The sequence below is a fragment of the Mustela lutreola genome, chromosome 11, assembly GCF_030435805.1.
Source record: "Mustela lutreola isolate mMusLut2 chromosome 11, mMusLut2.pri, whole genome shotgun sequence".
Lineage (NCBI taxonomy): Eukaryota > Metazoa > Chordata > Mammalia > Carnivora > Mustelidae > Mustela > Mustela lutreola.
Window position 1 is genome coordinate 47086775 of NC_081300.1, and position 14289 is coordinate 47101063.

Consider the following 14289-nt stretch of genomic DNA (forward strand, 5'->3'; position numbering starts at 1 on the left):
CACGAATCCAGCTCTCTGCTCAGCAGGGAGCCTGTTTCCCCTCCCCTCTCTTTGCCTGCCTCTCTGCCTGCTTGTGATCTCTGTCTGTCAAATAAATAAATAAATAAATAAAATATCCTAAAAAGTAAACAAAGTTATGAAGCTAAATTGACAGAAATAAAGCAAGTAAAAATAAATATGAGTAAGAGCCAATTAGAAATCTTGAGATTTACAGTATAAATTAAACTGAATCAATAGGCTAGATAAAATCTAGACTGGAGAGAGTGAAACATTCATGTATTCTGAGGAAGTCTTGAGTAATTAACCCACCAAGTAGCTAAAGAGACAAGAGATATAAAAATATGAAAGAGCAGTTTGGACATAGATTGTGAGGCTCCAAGACTCATCCAGACTAATTTCCAGAAAAGAAAAATGTAAGGAATGGCACCAAAATTATACTTGAAGTGATAACATATGAGAATTTCCCAGGATGAAAGACATGAATCTTCATTCTGAAAGTGTACCTGAGGACTAAACAGATAAATAAAAACAAATCTACACCTAAACATACCATAATGAAACTTTAGAATGTCACAAATAAAAGTCTATCTCAGAATTTCTGGTTAAACATGGTGGATTAAGCATGTATATTTACTGATCTTCCCTCTCAGAACTCCACAAAAATTAGTCAGGATTTTAAAAATCATAAACACACAAAGAGAAAGAGAATAAGAAAGAGAAATAAAAACACAACAGATCAGAGAAATCAACAAAATTTTGGAAGCTGGAAAGCAGATGAATGTCAACCAATTAGACGAGAGAAAGCTGAAATCTAAGTGTCTGTGTGTATGTGTAGAGCTGGGGTGAGAGTTGGAAGAAAAGATTGAAGAAATCTCCCAAAGCATAAAACAAGATCAAGAGATTGTAAATGCTGATTAAAGATAAAGAAATAAAGTATCAAAGAAATAACTCAAGAAAGTTTCCCAGAATAATGGATAAAAGTTTCCAAGCTAAAAGGCTGAGAACCTGGCACATTGGCTGAAACACTATCTATGTTATGGCACATCCTTGTGAAATATCCGAACATAAGAAACAACAACAACAAAATGATCTCAAAGGCTTTAAGAAAGGAAAACCAGATTGCAATCAAAGCCCTGGGAACCACAAAGTAACTTCTCAAGAACAGGACTTGAAGCTAGAAGTCAATGAGGAAACATTATCAAATTCTGGGGAGAAATGATTTCTAACCTAAAATCCTACATCTAACCAAAGTAAAAAAAAATCAGGATTGAGAGTAGACTAAAGATAGTTTCAGATATGCAAGTACTCAGCAACAAGAAAAATAGCTCCTGTGTGGCCTTTCACAGGAAGCCTCTGGAGGATATAATCTATCAAGATGAGGAAACAAAAAAAAGAAAAAAGAAAAGAAGTTGAAAGAAGTTCCAACAGTCAGAAAAAGAAGATTCAATAAAATGAAGATAAAGAAGAGAATATCTAGAATGGTGGGTGATGGTGGTGATGGTGGTGATGAAAAATTTCATGAAAGAGCTATGTCTCAGGCTCAGAGACTATATTCCAGGGTCAAGAAGAGAGATGAAAGATTCCAGGGAAGATACCTCCAAGAAGAAATGGAGAAGAGAAAAAAAGAAGAAAGGAAAGGAGAAGAGAGGGAGGGTTGGTATGTGGTGTATTTGAATTAAGATGAAACTTACAGTCTATCTGAAAGTCAGGGAAAAGGGTAAAAATAAAATTTCTAGACAAAAACAATAAGTAGGAGATTGGTTTACAATGGATAAATAAGCATTCTAAAGGCTACGTTGTACAAAAGAAGAGATCAGAATTACTGAGTAACTTTAGACCTTGTTGGAAAATATATACTTAAGAAGATATTTTAACATATTAAGGGTAACCACTAAAATATTAGAAAACAATCTGTACCTATCAAACAAACAGAAAGAGAAAACTCTTAATCAAACAGAAGAGGGTACTCAGCTGGCTCAGTCAGTAGAGCATGTTACTCTTGATCTTGGGGTCATGAGTTCAAGTCCCATGTTGACCCCAGATCTTACTTAAAAACAAACAAACAAACAAAAACAAAAAATCAGAAGGAGGAAAATTATTTTTAAAAACATAAATTAAAAGCTAATAAACAGGTATGGCTGCTCTAGACAACAGTATAGAGGCTCCTCAAAAAGTTAAAAACAGAGCTACTCAGCTAGTACTGGCAACTGCACTACTAAGTATTTATCCAAAGTATATAAACAGTGATCTGAAGAGGGCATATGTACCCCAATGTTTAAAACAGCAATGTCCACAATAGCCTAAATATGGAAAGAGCCCAGATGTTCATCGACAGATAAATGGATACAGAAGATGTGGTATGTGTGTGTGTGTGTGTGTGTGTGTGTACACAATGTTGAAGGAACTAGAGGGTATTATGTTAAGTAAAATAAGTCAGTCAGAGAAAGACAAATACTATATGCTTTCACTAATATGTGGAATTTAGAAACAAAATAAATGAACATAGGAGGAGGAAAGGAAAAATAAAATGAAAACAGGGAAGCAAATTATAAGAGACTCTTAACTATAGGAAACAAACTGAGGGTCATGGGGGGGTGGGGGAGGGATAATTGGGTGATAGGCATTAAGAAGATTACTTAATGGAATGAACACTGGGTGTTGCATGTAACCGATAAATCACTAAATTCTATCTCTGAAACTAAAAATACAGTATACGTTAACTAAATTGGATTTTAAAGAGCTAATAAATAAAATGATAAAAGTCTAAATATGTCTGAAATCACAATAAATATAAATGGATTAAAATCACATTGTGAAACAGAGATGATCAAATTGAAATTAATTATATATATATATATATATATATATATATATATGTTTGTTTACAAGAGACAGAGTCTTGGTGTACAACAGTGTGATCTGACTTTAAAAGATGAGCTGTCCAGATTACCTTTCTCAGAAAGAATAAAGAAGAGAGACTCAGGTGGCAGTAAGTAACTCCTAGCCAGAGCTAGGAGTTAACAAAGAAATGGGACCAGAGCAGACTTCATGGCATGTGCGTGAGACAAAGAGCTATGAGTAAACAAAAGAAGTCATTTCATTTGGGGCGCTTGGGTGGCTCAGTGGGTTAAAGCCTCTGCCTTCGGCTCAGGTCACGATCCCAGGGTCCTGGGATCGAGCCCCGCATCGGGTTCTCTGCTCAGCAGGGAGCCTGCTTCCTTCTCTCTCTCTCTCTCTGCCTGCCTCTCTGCCTACTTGTGATCTGTCAAATAAATAAATAAAATCTTTAAAAAATAAAACAAAAAAAACTTTATTAAAAAAAGAAAAAGAAGTCATTTCATAGAAGGAGAGGTAAATAGGCAAACACATGAAGATAAGGGAAGGCTTCTGTGAGAGCCAGGTAGTTCTGTCCCTCGAAGATTTCTGAGACACCTGAATGTACTCAGTTCCTTCCCCTGGAATCCTGCCAGACCTCCCTGTATCCTAGAAGAGGAAAAACTATTCATATGAACTAGACTTCTTAGTGGGTTGCTCTTTTGACCCACGGTGCTGACGAGAACATGTTATAGCAGTATGGCTAATGGTTACTGAGTGATCACTTGATCACAACAAGAGCCCCTCATGGATTATTTATTTAATAGTAACCATGAGTTAGCTACTATTCTTATCCCCATTTTGTATACTAGTAAATTCAGGCCTAGAGAGATTTTACAGCTAGTTATTGATGACCTAAGACATGAAAGCAGGCAGTTTCACTCCAGAACCATCTTGACCATGACATATGGTTTCCAGAGGAAGGATTACTCTGCATTGCTCCAGGTGGCTAATGACAACCAAAAATTAGCCTACCTCTAGAAGAAATGACTCCTCCATCGATTCCAAGTATTCAACAGAGGCTAAGTGAATGTTTAATAAAGATAAGTTAGAAAGGATTCCTTCACAGGAAGGGAAATCAAATGATTTCTATGACCTCTTCTAAAGCCATTAGTCTTTGAATTTTAGCACAATGATCCACTACAGCACTGTGCAATAGAACTTTCTGTGATAGCTAAAATATCCTATACTCTGTGTTTTCCGTTAAGGTGGCCACTGGACATCTGTGATTATTGAACACTTAAAATATGGCCAGTGCAATTGAGGAAATGGATGATTAGTTCTACTTAGCCTTCATTAATTTAAATTTATGGAAAGCACATGGGCTAGTCATTGCTATACTAGACAGCCCAAATCTGTAAGCATTTAGATACAATGGTAAAACAGACTGTTAAATAAAACTGGACAGCCCAGGGCTAACTTTTATGCATCATGAAAATATGGCCTTGCCCAACACCTCAGTGCCGTGGCTCTGGGCTGAATCAGAGGCAAAGACACTTCCTGATGAGTCATTAGCATCATATCCTGGAGGCTGGCCCACTTCAACAGCACCTCCCTGCTGTCTGGGGAACACACACACTGTATGCGTGTGTGCATATTTAGGTATGTATGTATTATATATGTATATATTGTGTGTATGTATGTATGTATGTATGTGTGTATGTGTGTGTGTACAGCATGGGTTGGGAGGGATACAGCAGATTGTTAGAATGCAGTGGGAATGAGATCATTAACTTTACTTTATGCATATCTACATTGCCTTACTTGTTACAACAAGTACACACACATATAAACTTTTTGCAAAACAAAAACTTAAGTAAAATGAAATGAAGACTAAAGAAATATCCTTAAAATCCTATAACAGCTACCCTAGAAATGTTAGCAATATAGTTTACAAAAAGGTATACATCGAAATATTCAGTGAGAATTAGTACCATATATGTTATCAGTCTACACATTCAAGCATGAACATTGGCCTCAAAAGGTACAAAACAGAGAATGTTGTAAAAAGTCAGGAATAGAAATATAGTAAAGGAAGTTTTGTTTTGTTTTTTCAGTGTCTTTATTTTGAGGTGTTGCACTGTTTTCTTAGTGTTGATGTACAGGACTTCTAACCCAAATCTTAAATCAGTAGAGTCTTAAATTGTTTTGAGGTTTACAAACTCCAGGAAGAAAAGCAATGCCCAAACTTGTAGTGACCTGTCCTCTAAGCCACAAGGGAGGGGCCTTGGGATGCAGGGGTTCCAGATTTCTGAGCTCAAAGAAATCAGCCCTTACAAACTGCTTAGCCTGAGGGGCTGAACAGTCAGCGAGCAGTGCATCCTTTTAGGGTAAGCTGTGTAGTTTCTGAAGGCTGTTTAGAAAGATCTTGCCCTGAATCAGGTAGAGCAAGACACACCCTTATAAGTCTGGGGAATTAAAAAGGAGAGGATTCTGTGATTGCCCACGTTCCCTGCCCTGTCTAGAAAGTGCTCAAAGACAAACCGTACTGTGTTCCGCGGTGCATACTGCCCAGCCACAGCCTGGATCAGAGAACTCAGTATACCTATAATTAACACCTCTGAGAAATCTTTCCAGGTTCCCCTGAATTTGAGAAGCAGCTGCGGCCAAGGGTTTTCAGCAGACACAGACGGGGAGGTAGTAATAGCTTTGACAGTAAATAAAAAGCTGCCCCACCTCTCTCCCGCTGAGGTCCGCCATGACTGGGTGTGCGGGGGTGGGCTGCCTCACTGCCAAGGCTCTTGGCTCCCCATCAAGCAGGAAGTGTCTGGCCTCACAAGCCAGGGCACAGGGGAATCGGGTCACTGGCAAATGCTGGTAGAGCAAGCAACTTCAACAACAACGACAACAACAACAACAAAATAACAGTTACAACTGAGAACAAAACACAACATCAAAGTACATCCCCAAAGAACTCTCCCCCTTCCGTTCACTCATCGTTCCTTCAACAAACTCCTATCACGTGCCTACTGTGGGAATCGGGTGGTAAACTGTCATCTGTGTGAAGAATAAAAACAGAAAGGTCCATAAACCCAGATTCTATTTTAAGCCCTCCCCCTCATCAGATGCTCGATCTTGAAGTTATTACTTGGTCAGGCATCCGTATTTCCACAGGCTAGAGGGTGGGCGTCCCTCTAAATGCCAACTACAGGGTTCAAAGCGTTCTGTGACTCTTGTATATAAGACAGTCAACGGCCTCAGAGAAAGACCACCATTAAACAATTATCCCATGCAACTTGCTGCGGTTGTGAAGCTGAGACCTCCCTCAAATCCTTGCATCAAAGGTCCCTAATTCAGAGGACCCCAATGACACCCCACCCTACTAACTTTTCTTGGAGTGGTCCTGAGTGGGCGCACGGCTGGGTGACTGGCAGTTGCAGGGAGGAGGCCTCATAGTAGTCTCTGGGAAGCAGGACCAGGTAGTCCTAGGAAATGAAGACCAAGAGGACAATTACTCAGATGATGGTGGCCCTTCCTGAGTAATAAAACTATCAGGCATGGTTTGATTAGGTTGACGAGGTTAATAATAACCAGGTGAAGCTCGCTAAGTTAAACTGTCCCCAGCAGCTGCTTTGTTCCCCTCCCTGACTCCCCAAAACACACAAAGCAACTTGTCACAGGTGCTCCAAGCAGGGGAGATAAGCGTCTCAGGGTGAACGTGTTCGTATTCACAACTCGGGGAAGATTTTACCCCCTCTTCTGGGCTGGGTATCAGTTCAAAAATAAACAAAGATAATAAACCCTCAACTGATAATCTGGCCCTTTGAAATACCGGTTGCTTTCATCACCACACATCAGAACACCGAATTGTGGATCGGGTATTTCAGCTTTTTATCCCCCCACCAAAGCAACGTTCGCCTGGCATGGTATTAAAAAAAAAAAAAAAAAAGCCGATGTTTTGTGATCCTGGTGAATCACAGGCTGAAACTGGATGACTGCCTGTCCTAGGAGATGAGAGGAAGATTGTGTTCCACGGAATGTGCCAAATGAATCCCACAGCGTAAATTCAGCTAAACAGCTCTTCAGGAAAGAGCAGACCTCCAGGTTTGTCAGACGCCAATGGTCTGACAGCTTCAGAAGAATGCTGGCACCACTGGCTGTGAGCAGAGGGAAGGAGGGGGGATGTCTGCCACAACTGTGAAGAGACTCATACGCTGACCATAAAGCTATTTCTCTCGTCAGGAACCTTAATTGGTCTCTAATGGAGAAGAGGAGATATGCATGGAGAGGAAAAGTAGGAGATGGTGGCCCAGGGGGCTCCGTGGTCTACCACGGGGGTCTCACTATCCCAGTGGGCTTTAATTTAACAGTGGCTATTATTCTCTTACTGAGGTTCCTCAGGATGGGACCATAGCTCCTCATTGTATTATTGTCCCATAGGTCTTAGAACAGTAAGGGTTGATAATAGGTGTTCAATGAGATAGCTCTAGAGAAAACGGGATCACAACACGGAAGCATATATATGAGAAGCTACACCACGGCACTAACTACATGTCATCAAGCATCTTCCATGCCTGTGGAGTAACATAATGACCTTCTTTCCATGAAACCAACTTTGTACCCATTCTTGGTACCAATGGGATTTTCCTTGTCCTCGTTTCTAAAGTCTTTATAGAATTCCAGAACTTTTGTAAAGGAACAAAGCTTTCTACCAAGAAGATGCAAGAAAAAAAGGGACTGAACGAATAGCATAAACTGTCACATTATTCCATAAGATCCCGATTTGGAAAGGACCTAGATAAACACATCCCTATTACAAGTAAGAGGTAACTAGGGCAGTCTTGGAGTTAAAGAACTTGCCTAAGATCTGCTAATGTAGTAAATCAAAAGGATAGTGCCAGAAGGAAAAGCTTGCTCTTTTCCACTCTGTCCGGCTGAAACCAAGCTTTGGCCAAAGACTTTATTTTCAGAAGACTTTTTATAAGACATCAATATCTCAGATAGCAATTTCATCCCTTTATTTCTCACGGCTTCTCTGGCTATTCTATTAGAGTGCAAGGACAGAGCTTTGCCCTTGATGCTGGGTTCTTTGTCCAAGGCCATCTGTGTGGTGAGACCAATGCCTGTGTTTGGGGTAGAAGAAGGCGGGGAATGTCAGAGAAGCACAGGTCCTCCGTTCTCTTTCTGCCACCACCAACTTCACTGATATTAGGATCTGCTCTTCTTGTAGCTTCTTCTGATTCATTCCATACGATTCCCAGAGGGGCTGATTTTCTAAGACGTCCTTCTGATTCACAACGAAAAATCCCAAAGAAGCTTTTGAAGGGTGGGGACATATACACATTCAGATTTTGCATTTATTCTGGTAACTTTGAGTCATTATGAGTTATAGTTGGTTTGGCTGTTTTTGTCTGAGAGAAGCTGGCTGAAGAATATAAAAGATATTTTAGGGGCGCCTGGGTGGCTCGGTCGGTTAAGCCTTCGGCTCAGGTCATGATCTTGGGGTCCTGGGATGGAGCCCCACATCGGGCTCCCTGCTCAGCGGGAAGCCTGCTTCTCCTTCCACCCCATCGGGCTCTTTCTCTCTCTCTCTCAAATAAATGCTTTTAAAAAAAAAATATTTTAAGTTGACTTCTAGGTCATTTGAGGGCAAATGTCACCATAGTTTCCTATGTCTAAAAGGGGAGCTGCCTGTGATTTTGATATCTTATGATCACTGCGGGTCAGTGTGGGTGGGACCATGCTGGAGGACGGGGAAAGAATCCCACAGAACTCTCCACGGAGGAGGGTCTCTTACCAGGAGGACTCCCTCTGATTTGATACAAGCAATCCATGTCCCTGGTGTAATTGAAAATTGTTCTGCCACACCATTTCCTGGGACGGTGACAAAGGCTGGCTCCTTTCTCGGCAGGAAGATGACTTCTTTGCTTTGAGCAGCACCTATCAGAAATAAAAAGAACCACCTGAGGCGCTTTTCTAGCAGTGACTGCTGGGATTTTGGATACTCAGCTTTAAACATTCCATTTACATCTGAAAAAGTTTAAGACAGACTAGAAAGATATTGATGTGGACAGTGATTAGGTGTCCTGGGATTGTAAGTACCATTTAAATTTGTTAAGTGATTAAGTATATTAATACATGTAAACAGCTTAGAGAAGTTCATAGCACAGAGTAACTGTTTCAGTCATTACATTTGATATTAAATTATTTTGTTCTTTTATTTTCTATGGAAGAACATGTGTTTGTTCCGAAATAAGAAAAAGTTGTGGTTTTCTGTCTGTTTTTGGAATACAAAGGTTTTCTTCTGCATGGAACACACAGAGGACCTCCTATAGAGGTTCAGAAACAAACCAAACTGCTTAATCTGAGCTGAGCCCACCCAAGCCTTTTTCTTCAGAAGAAACATTTGCTCCAAACCCTTGCATTTTCTCTGCCAACATCTCCTAGATCCAGGTTAGGGACAGGAGGCAGTGCCCACAGCCAACGTGCCCTTTGATCCTCAACGATGGGACGAGAAAGGTGAGGGATTACAGGTCAGAAAACAGGATAATTCAGCACAGAGTGGACAGTCATATTTGGGAGGAGGCAGAGACCCTTTTATTTCAACCTTAAATTGGATTTCTACAGGTGCCATTTTGTATCTATGTGGGATTCCTAGCGCTTCCTGGAATCAGCTGCCAGGAAAGGTAGATGCTCTAACTCTTGCAGAACAGACTTCCAGGCCTCACGCTCTGACAAGATCCGTCCTCTGACTGGCTAATCTTCTGCCCTCAGGACTCCCTCACCCTTCAGTGATGCTTGCATGCATGTTCCTCTCGGGAGCTCTCTTGGGCTTCATGCTTTACACAGCATTCACCTTAAAATTCCTCCCCTCACCCATTTCTCCTTGGCCTATTTGGGGTGCCTGAAACAATGGGAAAATTTAGGGCAGTAGGCCAAGATCCCTCCAATACCACCCCAGAGGTGACACGCACTCTACCATGAATGGGTGATGAATTAGCTTTACCCTGTGGTGATAACATAACCCCTGGGGTTCAGCCAAAACACACAAGTTGTTACGCCAAGTTTTTAAAAAGACAGTTAATGATAAACTTAACAGCAAAATTTGAATAAGCAGGATGTTTAGAGATTGAAAAAGTAGCAAAGGACAGGGCACTAGGGCACCACCCTCGTCAGACTCTGCATCGGACTTCAACTCTTCTCAGAAGGTAACTCTGTGAAAATTGGAGAGAATGTTTCACTAATCAGTCACTTCCTAATCCAAAAGAGGCTTAAAAATTCACCTACCTGCTTCAGCCCGGTATGGATAAATTGTCACACGACCAGATACGGCTTCCGTTCCAGGGTTAACGTATTTCAGAATAACACGAAACAAAGAGTGACTTGACTTCCCCACATTAAGCGTGATCCTCACTTCATTCTGAAAAACACCAAAGTGCCAAGAGATAAGTGGCTAAAAGTGTCTAACTAGTGTCCACTAGAGAAACCTGGATGGAGTGTAGTCAATGCTAGCCAAACAGTGACTACACTCCATTCAGGTCTCACTAGTGGACCTGTAATGTATACACATGCCCATTCTCTCTTTCCCTCTCTCTCTCTCACTCACTCACTCTCCTACTCAGCAAGCATCAAATAACTAACTCTGTAGAAGACGAAAATAGGCAGACCCAGCGACAAATTAAAAACACTTAAAGGTATAGTGAAAACCTGTTTCCTCAGCAACTGGGATCCCCTGTGGACCCTTCTGGAATCAGGCAGACAGAGTGAATATTAGCTGGACTAGTGTAAGGAAAGCCATAGTGACAGGGGCAGCCATCAGTTGGAAGAAACAAAGAGGCAGCAGAGAAGGAAAGGACAGTGTTATTGGACACCACCACCCCAGTAGAGGGACCGCTCTGGGGTCCGATTCACATACCTAAAATTCTAAATGGTCACAGAAGCGTATGTTGGCTAAGCAAAGGTTAAAATACTCCAAACACATTAGTGATAAAATCTAGATGTAACTAAAATATGCCCAAGTCATATGGAATTGTTCTCAGCCTCTATCCAAAGAGAATGTAGGCTTTTTAAAAAAAATTATTTTATTTTTTTTCATTGTGATGAGCGTACTCTTTCAACTCTATTTCACCCACCCCCCTCACTGACCTCCCCTCTGGTAACCACCAGTTTGTTCTTTATAGTTAGGAGGCTGTTTCTCGGTTTCTCTCTGCCTGTCGGTCTGTCTGTCTCTCTCTTGTTTCCTTTGCTCATTTGCTTTGTTTCTTAAATTCCACATATAAGTGACATCATATGGTATTTGTCATTCTCTGTCTTATTTTGCTTAGTATTATACTCTCTAGATCCACCCACATTGTTACAAATGACAAGATTTCATTCTTTTTTTATGGCTGAATAATATTCCATTCCAATGATAAAAGGGACAATCCTACAGAAGGATGTAACAATTGTAAATATTTATGCACCCAATATGGGAGTATGCAAATAAATGAAACAGTTATTAACAAGAACAGAGGAAATAATCAATAGTAATACAGTAATTGGGGACTTTAACATGCCATTTACACTGATGAACAGATCATCCAAACAGAAAATCAACAAGGAAACTGGTTTTGAATGACACCCTAGCCCGGATGGATTTAATAGACATATTCAGAACATTACACCCTAAAACGGCAGAATACACATTCTTTTCAAGTGCACATAGAACAGTCTCCAGAACAGATCACATATCAGGCCACAACACAAGCTTCAACAAATTCAAAAAGATCGAAGCCATACCATGCACCTTTTGACCACAGCACTATGAAACTAGAGAGCAACCACAAGAAAAAAATCTGGAAAGAACACAAATACAAGGAGGTTAACTAACATGCTACTAAACAATGAGTGGGTCACTCAAGAAATCAAAGAAGAACTAAAATATTACATGGAGACAAAAGAAAATAAAAACACAAAGTTCCAAAATCTTTGGGATCCAGCAAAAGCTGTTCTAAGAAGAAAGCTTATAGCAACAGAGGCCTACCTCAAGAGGCAAGAAAAATCTCCAGCAAACAACCTAATGTTACACCTAAAGAAGCTAGAAAAAGAAAAACAAAATCCAAACCCAGCAAAAGGAAGGAAATACTAAAGATCAGAGCAGAAATAAATGATACAGAAACTAAACAAATAAACAAAAAACAACAAAAAAAAAATCAAACAGACCAATGAAACCAGGAACTGATTTTTTTAAAAGATCAACAAAATTGGTTAACTCTAGCCAGACTCACCAAAAATAAGAGAGGGAAAGAGCCCAATAAACAAAATCACTAACAAAAGAGAAGTAACAACAAACACAACAGAAATACAAACAGTTGTAACAGAATGTTGTGAAAAACTATATGCCAACAAATTGGGCAGCTTAGAGGAAATGGATAAATTCCTAGAAACATATAACCTACCAAAATGAAAGCAAGAATAGAAGTTTTGAACAAATTGCTAGCAATAAAACTGAATCGGTAATCAAAAAACCCCCCAAAGCTAAAGTCTATAGGACCAGATGGCTTCACAGGCGAATTCTACCAAACATTTCAAGAACAGTTAATACCTATGCTTCTCAAACTATTCCAAAATATAGAAGAGGAAGGAAAACTTCCAAATGCATCCTATGAGGACAGTATCACCTAAATCCTGATCCTAAAACCAGATAAAACACTACAAAAAGAGAACTACAGGCCAATATCTCTGATGAAGAGAGATGCAAAAATCCTCATTAAAATATTAGCAAACAGAATCAACAATACATTTAAAAAAATCATTCAGCATCCTCAAGTGGGATTTATTCCTGGGCTGCAAGGGGGGTCCAATATTCGCAAATCAATCAATGTGATATGTCACATCAATATGATCCTTTCAATAAATGCAGTAAAAGTATTTGACAAGGTACAACATCCACCCATGATAAAAACCATCTGCAGGGGCGCCTGGGTGGCTCAGTGGGTTAAGCCGCTGCCTTCGGCTCAGGTCATGATCTCGGGGTCCTGGAATCGAGTCCCGTATCGGGCTCTCTGCTCAGCAGGGAGCCTGCTTCCTTCTCTCTCTCTCTGCCTGCCTCTCAATGTACTTGTAATTTCTCTCTGTCAAATAAATAAATAAAATCTTAAAAAAAAAAAAAAAACATCTGCAGAATAGGTCTAGAGGGAACCCATCTCAACATAATAAAAAGGGTTTATTTGAAAAACAGTCAACATCATATTCAATGGTGAAAAACTGAGAGCCTTTCTCCTAAGGTCAGAGTAAGATAAGGATGTCCACTCTCACCCTCTCACCACTTTTATTCAGCACTGGAAGTCCTAGCCACACCAATCAGATAACACAGAGAAATAAAAGGCATCCAAATCGGCAAGGGAGAAGTGAAACTCTCACTATTTACAAATGACATGATAACATACATAGAAAACCCTAAAGACTGCACTCAAAGTGGGCTTTTTAACTTGGCAGAATCCATCTCTAAGGGTTAGTTCCATATGGGAAAATAAAAATGCAAAAATGTATAAGGAGCAAAGTTAGGGGTGATTTGGCAGAGAAACTCCATCATTTGAAATTCATTTCCTTTGCAGGGTGCCTGGGTGGCTCAGTCAGTTGAGTGTCTGGCTCAGGTCATGATCCCAGAGCCCTGGGAACCAGCCCCATGTCACATTCCCTGCTCAGCAGAGAGCCTGCTTCTCCCTCTCCCTCTGCCCCTCCCACCACTCGTGTTCTCTCTCTCTCAAGTAAATAAATAAAATCTTAAAAAAAAAAAATTCACTTCCTTTGTGTTAACTAGTCATTCTTTCAAACTGTAATCACTGGGAGAAGGTATCCACCTTGACTGGAATCTCAGTCACTCACATCCTATTCTGATTTAATGGACTCCACTGCTTTTTTCTGAATCATGAAGATTGGAATACTAAGGAAACTGAATTTTATATTGGGGAAAAGGAGAAAGAAGTGAGATCTTATAATCTTACGTACTGTTGGGGCACCTGGGTGGCTCAGTCAGTTAAGCATCCGACTCTTGGTTTCTGCTTGGGTCTTGATCTCAGGGCTGTGACACTGAGCCCTGAGCTGGGGCTCGTGCACAGCACAGAGCCTGCTTGAAATTCTCTCTCTGTACTTCTCCCTCCCCCCGTCCCTTCCCACTGAGGTGCACTCTCTCTGTCTCTCTCTAAAATAAATAAATTTTTTAAAAAATGGATCCTAGGCACTGTTTGAGAAAGGATCCTGATGGGGTTCCCTGATCAGGCAAGAAGCAACTTTAGAACCAATGATGGCTCCAAGAGAACTGTGACCCTGTCCCAGTTCCTCTAAGGGGTGACTTATGTAAACATAACAAGTATAGGATCTGCTAAGGACAAATATTGGGTCACCATGGTCATCAATTTACACCTTATATTCTGAATTTCTCCACTGAGAAACACAATTGCAAGAGACCAACCTCAAAGAGAAATCCTGAGAACA

General features: G+C 40.4%; 1 protein-coding gene across 5 annotated transcripts in view; it reads right to left on the bottom strand.

The window, feature by feature from the left end:
- The window catches only part of LAMA3 (laminin subunit alpha 3), a 263581-nt gene that overhangs the window by 118057 nt on the left and 131235 nt on the right, over nt 1–14289 (bottom strand). For 4 of the 5 annotated variants that reach the window (XR_009346041.1, XM_059140351.1, XM_059140352.1 and 1 more), the window contains 4 exons: nt 10102–10234; nt 8612–8754; nt 6202–6299; nt 5551–5704 (listed from right to left, as the gene is read on the bottom strand). Coding sequence is in view for 3 of the 5 variants with exons in the window: in XM_059140351.1 (XP_058996334.1) it covers nt 5551–5704; nt 6202–6299; nt 8612–8754; nt 10102–10234 (528 nt within the window). In the remaining 2 variants the exon portion in view is untranslated. The remainder of the gene's footprint in view (nt 1–5550; nt 5705–6201; nt 6300–8611; nt 8755–10101; nt 10235–14289) is intronic. The other variant, XR_009346042.1, reaches the window with a different exon arrangement.